This window comes from Poecile atricapillus, chromosome 3 (assembly GCF_030490865.1).
Source record: "Poecile atricapillus isolate bPoeAtr1 chromosome 3, bPoeAtr1.hap1, whole genome shotgun sequence".
Classification (NCBI taxonomy): domain Eukaryota; kingdom Metazoa; phylum Chordata; class Aves; order Passeriformes; family Paridae; genus Poecile; species Poecile atricapillus.
In genome coordinates this window covers 115,651,761-115,668,620 of record NC_081251.1, presented here as the reverse complement: position 1 = coordinate 115,668,620, position 16,860 = coordinate 115,651,761, and the positions used below count along the sequence as shown (strand labels likewise).

General features: G+C 44.9%; 2 protein-coding genes across 3 annotated transcripts in view; both read right to left on the bottom strand.

The window, feature by feature from the left end:
• Nucleotides 1–513: 513 nt before the first annotated feature.
• On the bottom strand, nt 514–3,860 carry GPR75 (G protein-coupled receptor 75). Its single transcript, XM_058836520.1, has one exon. It carries the CDS (start codon nt 3,729–3,731, stop codon nt 2,229–2,231), a length of 1,503 nt encoding a protein of 500 aa, XP_058692503.1. The 5' UTR covers nt 3,732–3,860; the 3' UTR covers nt 514–2,228.
• Nucleotides 3,861–8,646: 4,786 nt separating this feature from the next.
• The window catches only part of PSME4 (proteasome activator subunit 4), a 43,823-nt gene continuing 35,609 nt past the window's right edge, over nt 8,647–16,860 (bottom strand). For both annotated transcript variants that reach the window (XM_058834508.1, XM_058834509.1), the window contains 6 exons: nt 16,426–16,554; nt 15,705–15,860; nt 12,580–12,742; nt 11,722–11,855; nt 10,768–10,902; nt 8,647–10,158 (listed from right to left, as the gene is read on the bottom strand). In XM_058834508.1, the coding sequence (XP_058690491.1) occupies nt 10,768–10,902; nt 11,722–11,855; nt 12,580–12,742; nt 15,705–15,860; nt 16,426–16,554 (717 nt within the window). In that variant the 3' untranslated portion in view covers nt 8,647–10,158. The remainder of the gene's footprint in view (nt 10,159–10,767; nt 10,903–11,721; nt 11,856–12,579; nt 12,743–15,704; nt 15,861–16,425; nt 16,555–16,860) is intronic.

Genomic DNA, 16,860 nt, shown 5'->3' with positions numbered 1-16,860 from the left:
TTTCAAATTCCAATTTCAATTTACTACATCCATGAACCTCCCATAAAACAGCCATTTAGTACAGCTGGCAACTTAAATCAGGTTTCGTTCCTCCTGCAGATGAAAAGGTGTTGCACTTTCCTGTCTGGCACTATGATACTGTACAAATTAACACCAACATTAATTACACAGGTGGTGTTAAGGGCACAGCTGACACCAGGAGTTAACAGAGAGCAAATTACAAAGAGCTTTGATGGGACTTCAGTTCTTTTGTCACATAAAAGCAATAAAACCTCCTGCTTGGCCCCTTCTTGTTTGACTCCTACGTGAATACTCAATGCAAATGTTTTATGAGGTGTGAGTGGTTTAATTTTGAAACATGTGATGAAGTTCATGTGATCTAAAGGCACAGGAGAAGTTGCACAAATACACAGCAAAGCCCCAAAACTGCCTCATGTATATGCTTCCTTCCAGTACAATTTGTACTGAAGAAAAATTCAAATACAGAACAGTCAAACAAGATCTTCTCATTATCTTTTGTACTTAGTTTAGAAAAAAACACATTCTTTTTGAGAAAAAAAAAAAAACTGGGCTGAGAGAAAAGACTTACGGAAATAATTTCCATTTTACATTTGTATTAGAAAGTTGTTCACACTGATTTTATTGCAAGAAAGCTGGTTTGAATTATTCAGAATTAATTCATATTCAGTGTTAAAGAACAGTGTCCCAGGAGAATCTTGAGAAGAGTTTAGTTAACAAAAAGCCTGAACCAACAACTCACAGCAATGATGTGGACATTTTTTGTTCCTGAAGTAACAAATCACGTTCCCATCACTGTCATTTTGCTGAAGATGTGGCACTTTCCTATAGCAAGGTATCAAAAGCCTGTGGCACAATTATTTTGGAGACACTGAGGCTCTGCTGAAGTCCACAGAAGCTGAAAGGTGATTGCTTGTTTGGAAGAGATCTGGCCACTTAGAGCAACAAGTGTCAGGAATTTAAATGCCCCTGAATTGTTCTGTCTCCCACGGAATTCCCACAATAAGATACAACACAAATGGGTGAATTTGTAAAAAAAATAATTAACTTCTGTTATTTGCTTGCTGTGTAGACCAAGAGACAAAATTTCTAAGCAGACAGATGAAACTGATGTTAGACTTAACAAAACCTCAAAAACTTGTCATTCTGGTTTTAGAAATGTTAACAGCTGTCAGTTCTTCTCGCCAGGAATAGCCAAATCACAATTTATACAAAGTCATGGGCAAAAAGAGCAAGCAGCAACATGACTCTGTGCCTGACAGCTGACCAGTTAGGGAATTCCAGAGGTGACTCTGCTCCTTCTGGTGTATCAGTCACATCATACTGCAAAATTCATCTTTATCCTCAAGTAATGCAAATAATTCAGTAGCACATGGTTATTTCTATCAGATGTAAAACACTTCTCCAAATTATTTGGGGATACAGAATACCACCATCATTAAAACAAATGCCCAGCAGATATATACTGCAGAGGTTTATCCCAGTGCCACACTTCCCAAATGTCCCTCCCCAGTGGAAATGTAACACTGACCAAACAAAGCCTTGTCCCACTTGAAGAAGCCAAAGGTGAAATCCTGAACTTCAGCTGTGTTCATAGAAATTTTGCCTTTTACCTCAACAGAACCAGGGTTTCACCCCATGAAGATAAAGGACTTTTGTTATTACTGGAAAACATTGGTTCTTCCAACCTTCTGCAACGGGAAGAGTTTAAACTTAAATACTACCAAGCATCTTTCCAATTCTTCCTTCCTGAAAATACAAGGTATTTTATTATATTATATTATTTTAATACTAGGCATTATCATGGCATGGTTTGGGTTAGAAGGGACCTTAAAGATGATCCAGTTCCATCCTCTGCCACAGGCAGGGACCCCTTCCCCTATATCCCAGGTTACTTTCAGCCCTGCCCAACCTGGCCTTATGGCATAATAAACCACATAATCGTGGCATCTAGGGTTTTTTCTACTTGCCCAGCAGTAAAAATGAGTAACAAAACCACCCTCGTGCAACAATCCCAAATCTAAAATATCCCCCTTGTTGGCTCTCCACGGGATCTCCAGAGCATGTCACAGAGGCGACAGCTCCGCGTTCGCCTCAAACGCAAACGGGAGCGGCGTTTCTATCCATCGGCAGCAGTATCATGGAGAATGGAGCAATTCCTTCCCGGAGCAGAGCAGGGGACCCTCTGGAAAGGCTGGGCGCTGCCAAGTCTACACGGAGGGCAGCGGTATGTCCCGCCCTGCGCTGCCGGAGGGATGGAGCGCAGGGATGCAGGGCTTGGCGAAGGCGAAGCCCGCGGGCTGCAGGCTGTGAGGAGTGCTCACCTCCGCCGAGGGGCTGCTGTTGTACACGCTGTAGTAGGGCTCGATCCGCGTGTTCATGGGCGTGGAGCTGCTCTGCCCGTAGTGCTGCTGCCCCGCAGACGCCTTGGGACTCAGCACGCTGTCCTTGGAGTGGCTGGCACCGCACGCCTGCTCCAAACCCTTCTTCTGAGGCTTTGGAGACAGCATGTAGGCCGAGTTGGTCTCGTGGTGGGACGACTTGTTCCTGTTGACCTCCAGGCTGCCTTTGCCCATGGCTCGAAGCCTCGTCTTGTGCTTGCAGCAGAAAAAGACCAGGGCCACGTACTGCAGGCACCAGAGCACGCGTCTCCGCAGCCCCGCGCTGTTGCGGGAATATATAAAGGGATTTAATCCCGACTTGAAAAAAATGAGCGTAAACCCACACAGCTCAAACTGGTAGAGCACAAAGCCACCGCTGCCGGACAGCATGTCCTGCACCAAGGAGATGGCCAGGGGCAGGCAGCACACCAGGACGGAGAGCACGATGACCACGCACGTCACCACCGCCTTGGAGTCTTTGGCCGTGGCCAGGTTGACGGCCGAGGCCAGCGGGAGCCGGCCGGCGAGCTTGGCATGGCCGTGGGGTGGCTTGGTGCAGCTCTGGGTCCTGTACAGGGCGGGCACGGCCCCGGGCCCCGCGAAGGGCTGAGCCCTGGGGGTGCCCACGGCCACCGCGGGCGGGCCCTTCCTCGCCCGCGCGTTCCTGCGCAGGGCTTGGGCGATCATCACGTAGGACACGGACACCACGGCCACGCAGCAGATGAAGTCGGTAACGTAGAGGTAGAGGATGAGCCTGCCCTGTCCGCTGGGCAGGCTGGCCATGGGCAGGCAGAGGCGGGAGCCGCGGCTGCGGAGCGTGGCCAGCGTGGCCAGGGTGAAGCTGGCGGCCCAGAGCAGCAGCGTGAGCAGCAGCGAGCAGGGCGCGGAGGCGGCGCGGTGCGGGTGCTTGCCCAGCACCATGCGCAGCCGGTGCAGAGCGATCACCGCCACCGTCTTGAGCGACATGATGATGAAGCCGGAGCTGGTGAGGTGGAAGGTGAAGCAGAAGGTGCCGGGCACGCCGCGGGCCGGGCCGAAGAACAGGACGAAGGCAAACATGGGGGCGGCCACGCCGCAGATGAAGAGGTCGCAGAAGGAGAGGTTGAGGATCATGAAGTCGAAGTCGGTGCGGAATTTCCGGAGGGCCGGGTCGAAGAACGAGAGCAGCACGATGAGGTTGCCGTAGGAGCCGAGGCAGAAGACGAGGGCCAGCAGGGAGGCGCAGGCGGCCAGCGTGGCGGCGTGGGTGCCCTCCCGCAGCTCCGCGGGGCCGCTGCCGTTCGTGCCCAGCTGCTCCGCGGGCCCGGCCGGCAGCCGCCCTGACCCGTTCATCGCCGCCCGGGCCCCGTCACAGCCCGCTCATCGCCGCCCGGCCCCCTTCACAGCCCGCTCATCGCCGCCTGTGTCCCTTCACAGCCCGCTCATCACCGCCCGGCCCCTTCACAGCCCGTTCATCGCCGCCCGGCCCCTTCACAGCCCGCTCATCGCCGCCCGGCCCCTTCACAGCCCGTTCATCGCCGCCGCGGGGCTCCCGCCTTCCCTCTTCACCGCCCCCTCATCGCCGCCTCAGGGCTCCCGCCCGGCCCCTTCACCGCCGCCTCAGCGCCGCCCGCCCCGCCATGGCGGCCGGCCCAGCCCCTCCCCGCTCCGGTGCGCTCCCTCCGCCGCGGCGGGGACTGAGCCGCGGGGACGGAGCCGCGGGGACAGAGCCGCGCGGACGGGCGGGCCTCGGGGAGGCGGCACCGAGCTCCCCAAAGCCCCGCTGGCGCTGTATCCTCACCGCTCCAGCTCGGCGAGCAGCGCCGATGCGAGCGGGTGGAGCAGCGGCGAATGTGGTCTAGAGCATCATGGAAGGGGACGGCAAGACCATCTCGTTCCTCTCCCTGCTATGGGCAGGGACACCTTTCATTTGCCCAGGTTGCTGCAAGGCCCCTCCAGCCTGGCCATGGACACTCCCAAGGTAGCCACAGCTTCCCTGAGCAGGGCCTCACCAACCTCACAGGAAAGAATTTCTTTCTAATACCCAATCTGAACCAACTCTCTTTCAGTTTGAACCCGTTTTCTCTGGTCCTGTCACATGCCCTTGTAAATAGCCTTGCCTCATCATTCCTTTAAGTTACCTTCAGGTACTGGAAGGCTGCAGTTACGTCAGCCTGAAGCTTCTCTTTTCCAGGCTGAACAATCCAAATTCTCTCAGCCTTTCCTCACAGCAGAGCTGCTCCATCCCTCTGATCAGCTTGGTGGCTCCTCTGGACTCGCTCTAACAGTTCCCTCCTGTAACAGGGGCCCAGAGCTGGATGCAGTGTTCCAGGTAAGGTCCCCCCAGAGCAGAGGATCTGTGTACCAACAAAACACCTGCCTCAACCCAAAACCTGTTCAGCATCAACATCAAAGTTCTGCATGCTGCTCTTGCCCTGCTTGCACTTGTGCATCACCTTCCTGAGCCAGCTCAGTGGGGCCAGGCTGCCCTTTGTATTCGCTCAGAAGCACAGGATCTAAGGCCAAGCATCTTCTGTGTTCCCAACAGGAGGGAAAAGAATCAGCATCATTTATCTGTTAGCTGCCAACTGCTATCACAAACATTGTAGTGATGGAGAGCTGAGCATTAAAGGGATGGTTTTGAAGTACTTACAGGGATGTGAGGGTGAGGAAATGCTCAGTGCACGTTCTCTAAGGCAGACACAGCTGAGGGGCCTCCACAGCACTGGAAATCCAGGTGGAAGAGACCAAAATCCAGCCAAGCAAGGCACAAAAGCCCTATGAAAACACAGGAGAGCCAGTATTTCTGACTTATGCATGCACTTGTCTTAAAATCATTATATATACATTAATCTATTGTTTTAATAACCAACCCCTACCCCAGGTGGTTTGTAGAACCATCCAGATAGCCACAAGTGTGCAAGTTTGATACCTGAAAGCTTCCCAGTGCCTGTTCATTTCTCAATATTCCTTTCTAAACCCCAGAGCAATGTTTTTATAACCCTCTGGCAGGTGACAGCAGCCTGGCCTGTGAGCCTTGCCCTGCTAAACACACTCCCAGGGGCAATGGGAATGGATTTTTCTGGGGGGAAATGCCAGCAGTTAGCTGCAGAAGTGCTTTACAACATGGGCAGGTGCATTTTGCCTCGGTTTTATCCTAAAACTGGTTGTGTACATGAGGGGGAAGGTTCAAAACCCAAAACATGGTTTCCTGTGACTTTAAATCATGTCCTCTCTCAGTTTGGCTGTCTCATATTTTTCCTTACTTGTATTTTTGTTCTCCAGTCATGGTTAATTTGAAATCTGTGAGTGAATCTTGGCCCTCCTGAGTAAGAGCTGCTTTTTCATTGACAAACTGGGATCTCCCTCCTTGAATTTTCTCATTTAAAAACATCAGAGGACACTGAATTATGGGATTCAACAAGAGTAACAAGGTGTTAGCCTAATGCAGTTTGGTTGTTTTACCCCTCTACAGTTATTAACTGTGGTTTGAAATGGAGGGGAAAGTGTAGCTGGTTCAAGCCTGAAAGACTTAAACATTCCAGCAGAAAACGAGAAGGGATTGTTCTCAAGGGAATGAGCTGAGGCAAAAAGGATCTCCATGGGAGCACAAAGTCCTGCCCAGCCCCTTTGGCACAGCAAATTTGTCACCAGTGTCCCTTTTAAAAAGGACTTTTTAGGTTTTAAAAGATTTGCCAAAGTTTGGGTGGAGGAGAAAAGCAGTGGAAGAAAGTGTGTTTTGCAAGGTAGGAATCACAAGAGCAAAACTTAGCTTGCACAAGGTACAAGGGCATTTACTCTTTGCAGCACTCAAGCCTTTCCTTAAAAATCCAGTACTCTCTAGACCCATCAAGCTTCTCATTTTTCAGTCTTGGATTCCTACTGCATAAGGAGAAACAATGTTCCCAAGGCATTTCTGACAAGTGTTCTTTTGCAGATATTTACTGGAAATTACTTTTAATTGTTGGAATCTGCTCTCATCTCAGCCTAAGATTTGTATCTTATGATTTTAACAAAAGAGTTCTAGGGGAAAGCAGCTGGAATAATAAAAGGGGAAATTAACCCAGAAAAAAAAATAGAAATAAAAGTGAGGACAGAATAAATAAGAGCAGCAGTGAAAAGCTTTCAAAAGAATACTTTCAAGGTCAGCTCAGCTGGGCTTCTACCTGGACTTACTGTAATCTGACTGCACTTATTGCTAGAACAGATTTATTTGGTTTCTTGCTGGCTTTCCTAAGAAGCCAATCAGAAATGATGGCATCTCGTATTCTCCAAGGGAAGCTTGTGTCCAGCTCCATCTGCAGCAGCAAAATCTGCTCAGCAATATTCTACATATTCCACAGAGTTTGACATTAAACCAGGCTGTAACTACCATGGCACCAGTGCCCTGAGGACTTTGTCTTGGATTAACCACCTGGAACCCCTTCCTTGGAGCAGGGATTCCTCTGCCTGCTGGCAGCTGGGAAGTCTAGAGCAGGCTGAGGTCAAATTTCCCTCCTTTTATTAGAAATCCCCAGAAGATGCCTTCCAGGTACTGCAGGATGCTATGAGGATGCAAAACACATCAGCTAGTAACTCACAGCAGGGTTAGAGTTAAAATCGTCCCAGGTCAGTGGACAGCAAACCCTTCTACTGCCACTGGGCTTTATTTTCCCCCTTGCATTTTACCAGATTACTGTGTTTTCCAGAGTGCTGGGGAAAAGGGAGCTGGAGGCTGTGTTGCAAGATTCCAGGAAGCCTGAAGCTGTGGAAGGAAGTGTGAGACTGAGCAGGGTGTGGGATGCTGGGGATGCCTAACTGTGAAAAACTGACAGGAGACATCATCACATCATCCAGTGTACCCAGCACAGCAGTCCCAGCAGCCTGGGAAAGAAGGGGGAAAGGGAGATACCTGGACATAACAGGAATACAGTCATAATATGCCACAAATAAGGAACTTCATCCCTTTGCCTCTTTAATTAAAACCCCAAAACTAACAAACTTGTTAGCAGCACAATCCACCAATGCTGAGACTGTGGCACAACCCAAAAGCAGAGGTTAAAAGTCTAATTTGACTGCTTGGTAATTTTCTTACATGTCAAGATAGGCATTAAATATACCCACCTGATGATGGAAATGTGGGAGATCACACCACTTAATGGTCTAGCAAGAGTCACTGACCAGTGTATCTGGCAACTTGAGTGCTTAAAACCCAAATCAAACCCCAAAAAAACCCAACAAAAAAAGCCCAACCTCAACAAACCAAAATACTTCCCAGACATCCCAAATTTTGCCTTACATTTCTGCCTTCCTTTGGTGCTTCCCCATGATGGTCACAGGTTGTCTGTGCAGTCTGACAGGTGGTCATTAAGGATGTTGAGGCTATCAAACTATCCTCAAGATATTTTTCCATTTCCTTTCCTGTTCCAAGGGGAAAAATTCTCTTCTCATGCTAGAAATCTCTCCCTCTCCAGACTGAGGTACTGCAGTTGGTTTATCTTGAAAGCTTCAGGGAAGAGACAGTATAAGACATCAGTGATGGAAGTTCAGAATTCAAGATGTGGGTGTTGCTTGGGGAAAGTTAGAGGATAAATCCAGTAATGGAGTTGAGGTATCTGGTGGTAAAAAATTATTCCTGCATTTTCAGGACAAGAGACTAACAACCCTTCCCTCACCAAAACTCAACCAGCACTCAACTCACAGGTGTCTTTTATCCTATAGAAATGTGTTTTGAATATTGTGCTGTATTTACTGGGGGATCTGTTTGGATAAAGCAATTTACTGTGGATTTATAAGGTGTTGGGAATTAATACCACTCCTGACCAGAGCTTGATTCCCTACAATGCACTGAATCCTCAACCAATTCCAGCTACACCCTGACTAAGGAAAGAGATTCCCAAGTACAGCACAAAGCAGCAGAGCAGCACATGCAATATCTGCTCCAACACTTCATCAGCCAAGCATCCTTTAGAGATGATCCTCTGCAGCAAAGGCTTTCCATCACTTGTGAAGATTTAATTCTATCAGCAAAACCCTGTCCAACAAAAACCAGTTTCTCCAGTTCTCAGAAGTTAACAAGTGTTTTCCCGGCACAAGATATTTCTCCATAAATGTAAAAGCTGACTTCCTAGACATTAGAACAGGATCTTTAATTAATCCTTAATGTTGCCTTAACTCATTACCAAATCCCAGGACAAACACAGGCCTCATCCAAAAGCTCAAAATCACTGTAAAAACCTGAAGTTACGGTCTCAAACCAACACATTTCCTTTTTAGAAATACAGGAAGATGCAGTAGTTACAAACAGTCCATTTATTGGGTCTTAAACTACGTACACAATTGAAATCATAATTTTGGCACTACGCTATACAGTGGTTACATCCGTGTGCTGACACTCCTTAAATACTGCCCCAGGAGCACTGCTGTGCTTGGAAGTTTGGGATGAGCCACACAAAGGTCTCAGTGCTCCTGGGGGGTTTTGCATGAAAGATGAAACACACAGCAGTTTATGAGTTATTTCCATGTACCTCACGTTCTCTGAATGGATCACACCAGAATATGTGATGTCAGCATGGAGAAATGGCCACACGTGTTGCAGTAAAATCTGAATGAGACGCAGTCATGAGATACAGGAAAAGCAAAACAAACCCTCTCAGACACAAAAGAGATATTCTGTTAAAGAAAATAATTTAAAAAACTAAGAATGGCATTTGTTTTGATACAAAAGCCAGAACCACTACTGTATTAACATCTAAGTATGAATCTTTACAAATTAATCTCACAATGGTGTTATGTAAAAGGTTGCAAACTGTACAATGTTTTGTCAATGCAATGCCTCTACAATTTATACAGTCTTTTACAACTATGTAACACATATTAAACAGCTTGTTAAACAGCCAATTGATACCAGTCTCTTAACAAAGCTGCAGGCAAAAAAAACACAGAGCTTCCACAATCTTCAAACGAGATATGCTTGCTCAATCTTTAGGAGAATACACTGTTACAAACTGCCTTTCCACACTGTGCATACATTTCATTCCGTGAATTCAACCACCACTAACAGTCCATCATTTCCTATCTGTGCATTCTAATTACATGGAAACACCCATTTCCTCCTTAAAAATATGCAGAGAATCATAGATTTATTTTTTTATTCCACATGTGGTCAAGACACCCCAAAGCCCTGGCCAGGCAGCAGGAGCTGCCCATGCTGCCACCCCTGCACTGCACAGAGCTCAGCTATTTACATTTGCACAAGGGAGAGAATACAAAAAGGCAATGCTGCCCTGAGGTGGACTGGATGGTACTCAAATCCCAGTAGTGAAAAATAAAACTCTGAGGAAGGAAGGCTCCCGGGGTTGTGGTGTAGGGACTGGGGGAGGAGCTGCATCGGCAGAATTGGAGAGCTCCACTGAGAAAATTCCGGTTTGCGGCACTCTCTGGTTCTGCATATCCTTAATGGTGGGAACAGGGGGCAGAAGAGGGGGGTGAGGGATGTGCAGTGTAGGTCACTGTGTGCAAGGAAGCAGAAACAAGACTGATGTGTGATGCAGGCCAAGGAGAAGGGTCTTGCCCTGGACTCACGATCAGGCCCTGCAGGCGCAGCCTTGGGACTCCCCCAGCTGCTCCCTGGGGAGGTGAAATTCTTTTGAATAGAACCAGGTCTCTAGGTTTGTATTTAAAAGTGGTTTTGATTAGGCATCAGGATTTCCAGCACAAAGTTCTCTACATGATCTATTTCTTTCGAGTTTCCTTTATTTCGCAGAAAAATTCCTACATCCTCATTTTCCCCGGGAGAAACCTGAAAAGAAAGAAGAAAGAGTTCAAAACACAAATATCACCCCATGCTCTTGTTTATATGAAAAGATAAATTAAAGCTTCTCTTGGAATACTGTCACGAAACATCACATTACAATAGAGATGGGAATCTCGTAGTGTAACAAAGAGAAACCCCAGGAATGGATTCACTCTTTGGGGACATGCCTGTGTGAAGAGCCCCGGCAGCAAAGCCAGAGTTTGGAAGAGGAAACCAGGTGGTAGCAGCCATTCCCCATCCTGAGATGTAGGTCACAGCCTGGACTGGGTGGTGTAAAGTCCTGAGAGGCATCAGAAGTACAAAGCAGCACTTTAGGGGCACTGCCAGGCATTTAAAAGGCAGCCAACTGGCAGAAAATGGAGAAAAGGAACATCAATATTCAAGAAAAGAAGTGTAAATGTCTTAGCAAAGCACGGGGATGCACAGAAAGAGGGACAATATTTAAAATATTTAACCAAAATAAAACCACTGGAGGAGGCAAAGGTCAGACATTTGGCTGCAGCATTTCCCCTGTGGTTAATAAAGGATTCTTCCTGACTCTGGAGTAGAATCCCTAAGAGTGAAGCTTATGGAAAAACCCATCAGCTGACCCACCTATGCATAATAACAGGGTGAAACCAGGAGGTCAGTGAGCACCAGGAGCTGGTCATCTGTGAACTGCTGCTTGTGCTCCTGCCAGTTGTCGTGGTGGGTCCTCCGGAAATTGGACAGCGTTTTCTTCACAGTCATCTGCCAGCACAATTGGGATGGAGCTCTGTCAGTCAGGGACCCCAGCTCCACACCAAAACCAACATTGGACACAACAAACACAACTGCTCAGTACCACCAAGGGTTGGGGCATACCCAAGAGATAGGAGGGCTCTGGGGAATTCAGCCCAGGATTTTAATTTTCACAGTTCTGGTTAGTCTTTTGACAAGGGTCATGTCTCCAACATTCTTATAAAAAGGATTCCTGGACCTACAATTTTGAGCTGGGAAACATTTAGAGATTCTTACAAAATAAAAGCCAAGTGCTTTTCCCCACTGCCTTTTCCCTGGCTGTTTCAAAAGGGTGTTTTAAGTCTGAAAACATCAAAGGAATTCTTCATCTCACTCCTCTGGCTAAAACAGCCACAGTCAACGAAACCAAACAGACAAGAGAAAACAATAAGGGTTAAAGGCAACTATTTCTTTAAAAGCTTATTTCTATGGCAGCTCATAACACTTCATTTTAAAAATTCCAGAACTGATGTTTTGGTTCAGATTGATGTTTCCTAGAATGGCATGCACAAAAGGGACATCTTTAATGAAAAAAACCCACTTCCTCATTATAAATACAGTTCTTGCAGCTTTCAATTTAATGCTTTAAATATGAAAGCAAAGACAGCTCTACCACAAAAAATACTTAAAAGCAGGTTATGCTTTAAAGCTATTCAGAGTAATTTAGTAAAAAGCAGCAGAAATTAAATTCCTTAATAGGTTCCTGTGCTTTTCTAGGAAAAGAGAAGTAAGCATGAGTCACAGGTATTCAGCTGTGTTCTGTTGAATGGAGAACTGCTGTATTTTTACCTCAATAGGCTGGGGATCATTGAGGTGGGCACTGAGATCCATGAGGAGCTGTGGCATCCAGGTGGGCACATCGTAGGGACTGGACAGGATGCAGGCGCTGAGCCCCAGCACGCCGGCGTGGCGCTTCACCAGCTCTGCAAAAACAAGCCATCAACACACCTCAGTTAAAAACAAGCTCCCTGGCACTGCTTCCTTACTCAGAATCCCAGATTCATTCCCTTGTCTTTAGTTTTTTGCATCTTCCTCCAGCAGGAATCAATCTGCAACTGCTGGACGCTTTATAAACATTTCAAATGAGCTTCCCTCTCTCAAAGAAACTCATGAATAATATCTCCATGTTCCCTCTTTCTGCATTCAGAGTGTTTTCTCAAATCCCAGAACTGCTGGACAATATGGAAAGCCAAACTTCTGGGTCAAATGACTGTGACTCAGAAGTATTAAATGCCTAGGCAGAAGCCAAAGTTCCAAGTCAGGGAATTAAGTTAATTATGGGTTTTTTTGTTCTGGTTTATTTTTTGGTTGGTTGTGTTTGTTGTTTTTTTAGAATAAAAAATCCATACTGCTAACAAATGGAAGGTAAGGTGGGCAAAGAGTGGAACTATGTGGTGTCAGCCAAGTGACTTTATTTATTGAGGAACTTGCTATCCCTCATCATCTACATCCTTAGTTCTGTGAACTGAAAACTGGAAAACCCTCTTTAATGTTAATTCTAAAAGAGTAAGAAATTAATTTAACACAGGAATACATAATAAAAATATTTGTCTTTGCTGTGTATTCTTACCATTTATGTTGCAAATTAAATTCTATGGCAGCCTTTGTTACCCAAAAGACTGATTTCTTCCTGATCTGCTTTCTTACCCCCTGAAGGAATTGTGTCCCCCACTGAGGTCAGGTCCCTCTTCCTTTTCTTGGGGAGCCTCATTTTGCAGAGCTGCTCGAAGTGAGTCTGCATGGGCCCGTCCATGGTGAGGAAGTTGCACTGCAGGAGCCCGCTGAGCGTGGTGGCAGCCATCTCCCTCACCTAGGCAAAGGTAGGACAGAACACTATTGATTTATTTATGCCATTACTGCCCTCTTAAGCACACCCAACTAACCCAAGTGAGCAAATCTTACACAGCAAAAGCCTTTAAATTATTATCCTGCTGTCAGTAGTTTATTAGATGGCTCTTTAATAAAACATGCTTTACTGTAATACAGAACTGCTGTCACTAAACTTGCCATAAAGTGACTTCCTACTCAAGCAAATAATGTAATTTAACTCCATTGTCAATAGAGAAGCTTTAGAAAGTTTGAAAACAAATGTTAACCAAGACCAAATAACCTGCTTCACAAAATTCCTAACAGGCTCTGTATTGACATCAGTTTTAAAGTGGCCTTTATTCAAAAGCATTTAGTTTTTCCTGTAACAAAAGCAGAAAAGCTTTTCCAAGAAAAGGCAGGAGGAATGTTCCAGAGGCTCAGCTGATTCTGTTCTACCCATAGCACAAGAATTCTTTGAAAGACAGAACAGATGCTGGATTAATAAGCAACAAAACAGACTTTATGATCAACAACTCAGTTCTGTAATGCTCCAGCATGACAGACTTCCTTCCTTCCGTCTCAAGTACCAGATCTCTGCACTACATGAATAAAACCAGAAATCCAGGTTGGAAAAATATTCTTCTTAAGAGTAACACTGCAACCCTAAAGAACAAGACTAAACTTAGCTTTCATCTAATTGCCAAGCCCTTCAAAATACAAATCTCCTTTCCCACTGCTTTTAAATCAGCCACAGCATCTTGTTAGTGAATTCCTAGTAGAGACAACTCATCCTTGCTTTTAAAAACAAGTGACTAACCCATCACTATTACTGATTTCTCTCATCTCCTCAAATCTCCCAAAACCAGGAAGTTATTGACGTGTAAAACTGTATTTAAATTGGGAGTCCCTCCAAAACTCACTCCCACTTTCCATAATTACATTCTGACAAAAGCCTCCCAACATTTACAAACTTGCAAACCAAATAAACTGGATGAGATGCTGCCACCAGAGTTTTGGTAGGTACATTCTGTCACAGGTAACTGCAAACAGAACATTTGTCTCTGCGGAGCACAAACACCTCCCAGTGCTCTGAATCCAATGCAGCAGATTATAATAATAAATCACATCCTTAAACACGATGTTCTGAGCCTCACAAAGCCATAAGTACAGCTGCAAGAGCTACAATAATTAAACAGAGGAAGTTCAAATAAGCTCTTGAGACTCCGGCCCATTCCATTTAAATTTCTACAAGGTACTATTCGAACGTGATCTACTTTGCTGATAGTGAAGAAGGATGAGGTGAGAGGCTGGCAGTGTTGTTTATCAGTTTGTGAGTCCCTGAAGAGCTGAGCTATTAAATGAGACACGATGTGCTAATACAAGAGCCAGACACAAAGCAGCTCGGCTGGGAAGTGAGCGAGCTCCCAGGAGAGATGGGCTCATTTACATCCCTACTCTCTGTATTACAACCACTTTAATTTCTAAATTAATCCCCGAGCTAGAAGGAACACTTTGCTGCGAGGAGCACCTGGAAGCAAAGCCTTTCAAATCATTTACGAAGCAGCTGATCACTCACCACCTCTGGCACTACTTAATTTATAAGTGATCACACTCATGATGAAATACAGAATACAAAAAACGAGAGGAATCTCCCCATCACCTATGGGGTTTGGGCTTTTTTTTGGTCAGAAGGGACTGATCACGGTCTACAGAAGTGCAACAATATCACAACAAAACCACCCAGCAGCAGCAGCCAAACCCAACTGTGGAAGTTACAAGGAGTTACTTAAACAGAGAGAAAATACTCTCATTCCTGTAAAACTACAGTGCAATATGAAAAATGCTCATCAATACATGAGCGCTGTGCTCATTAAAACATTCATCATCAGGTCTGGCCCTTTGGATCAAAATAAGGAAAGAAAATAAAAGTACCTTAAAATCCAAGAACCAAAACCTCAATTCTACAGAGCAAAGACACTAAATCCTAGTCAAAGCTAATGATTCTCATCTTAAAAATCCAACATCCAAAAGCTACATAAGAATTACTCAGCAGGGTACTGCATCTTGTCAGTTATTACCAAGAAAGAACAAGATTACTTTTCAGAGAAAAGTGAAAGCTTCCATGGCAACAGCGTGATCTAGAGTGGTTATGAACACAGGTAGGCTTTTTGGATTTGCACCTCTGTGGTGCAGAGGGATAATTTGGTACATTTAAAGTAACTGGATAAATTGCATTCAAGTGAATAAAAGGTATTTTTCAAAATGGTGTGAGATTATGAGGTGAGTGTTCTGACAAACAACTTCTGTAGGATGGCAAGGTGATGCAGAATCTTTCTTCTAGAAGGAAAAAAACAACCATCCAAAAGTAGGATTTCATTGATATTTGCCAACTGCACAAATGATGGTGCAGGGGAGATGGGCCAGGCAGAAGGTTATCACTAAAGATTCTTCACTTTGCTTAAACATGACTTAAATTCACACAATTTAAAGCAAGCCCCTCAGTTCTAGGTAGCTCTTGACAGAAATATAAAGAGTATTTTTGTAATTAATATGATATGATTAGATGTGAGGCAGATTATAGAGTAATAAATAGTGGTTTTACACACATTTTACACATGAAGGGATTTGACATTGGATGTTGAATTTTCTACCAATGCACATTTATAGTGGAATTAATAATAACCCTATTTCATGTACTGAAACCAAGCTCCAAGCAATGCACCATGCTGTGCAAAAGAAGAAGCAATGGGACTTTAAAAAAATCACTAATGGAATATTTTATTATCAATTGTCTTCCTAGCATGAATATGAAAAAACTGAATCCTATAAAGCTCATTTTCAAAGCAGGAAGAACGCTGAGCTAGAAATACCTCCTGAATCAATTTACATGTCAGCTCTTCCATAAAACTTGACAAAGGCAAGAACCAGTGGTGTGAAAGCAGTGCAGAGAAGGGACCACTTGCCTCAAGCTGTTCATCTTCCAGGAGTTTTATCACCAGCCACCTGATGTCATTGACTGCCTCACTGTTGTTGAGGAAGATGAAGAGATTGTAGAACACCATGGTTTGGAGGTAGGTTAAGATGGTGTATCGGGCATGCCAAGAATTGCTTCTTGCTGTCTGCAGTGAATAAATCAGGGTGAGAAGGCATGAAAAATGTCAAAGCAAGCAGGCCCCTGATGGAAACTGAACAATATTTAAGAAAAAAAGCTGCTGGGGTCAGTTCTTGTTTTATTCAAGTAATTTTGTTTCATGCACCTTTTAACTCCAAAGTAGGCAGTTATTATTTAGGTAATAATTTTCACAGGCTTCACTTAAAAAGTAGATTGTTAAACAGAAATATATTGTAAAACCCTAAAAAAATCAGATTCAAGTGCAGTTCTTTAGCCTAAGACTCATTCTGAAACTGGATTTTGAATTGTTATGCTCAGGAGGAAATTTACAGTGATCCACGATCGAACCAGATGTTAATACATCAAAGTGCTGTTCAACTTTTTATCAAAATCAACTGGCTTAAATGTTAAACAAGTGTTCAACAACTGTTTCAGAACACTTTTAAATGAAGTCTTTCAGATCTAAACCGGCATTTGATTTGCTTAGGATTGTAAGTATTGTATACTCTTAAATAAAAGGCAGAGGATGCATGAGATGAGAAGAAGCTTTAAGCTGTTTAGACCACACTCACTTGTTTTAGCACCTGAAGTACCAAAGGCACTTGCTGAGGATAGAGCAAACCCTGAGACATCAAGGACAAACACATCTTAGCATCTCTTTTGAGCTCATCATAGCTGTTGTCATTCTCCACGGGTGCAATCTAAATAAGAGCAGGGAGGGAAGAAAGCCCTGTTAATAAATAGGCACTGGTGACAGCAAAATCCTCGAAAGAAGGGTAATCTCATGAAAGGACAGCTGTCTGGGAAAAACACATTCAATATAATGCTGAAAGATTAGGTTAGCTGGGAAAAACAATCAATATGACATTAAATATTCTCAGTAAATAATCAAGACATCCTGGTGAGGTTTTAGTTCCCCACTGCCATTCTCTTGGTATCAAACCCAATTAATTTCATATTTTAGATCCAGGTCCAAAACTGAGACAAAGCTTTGCCAAGGTCACCTT

Excerpts from the sequence above, each read along its gene's own strand:
- GPR75 (XM_058836520.1), bottom strand. The coding sequence starts at position 3,731 with ATGAACGGGTCAGGGCGGCTGCCGGCCGGGCCCGCGGAGCAGCTGGGC.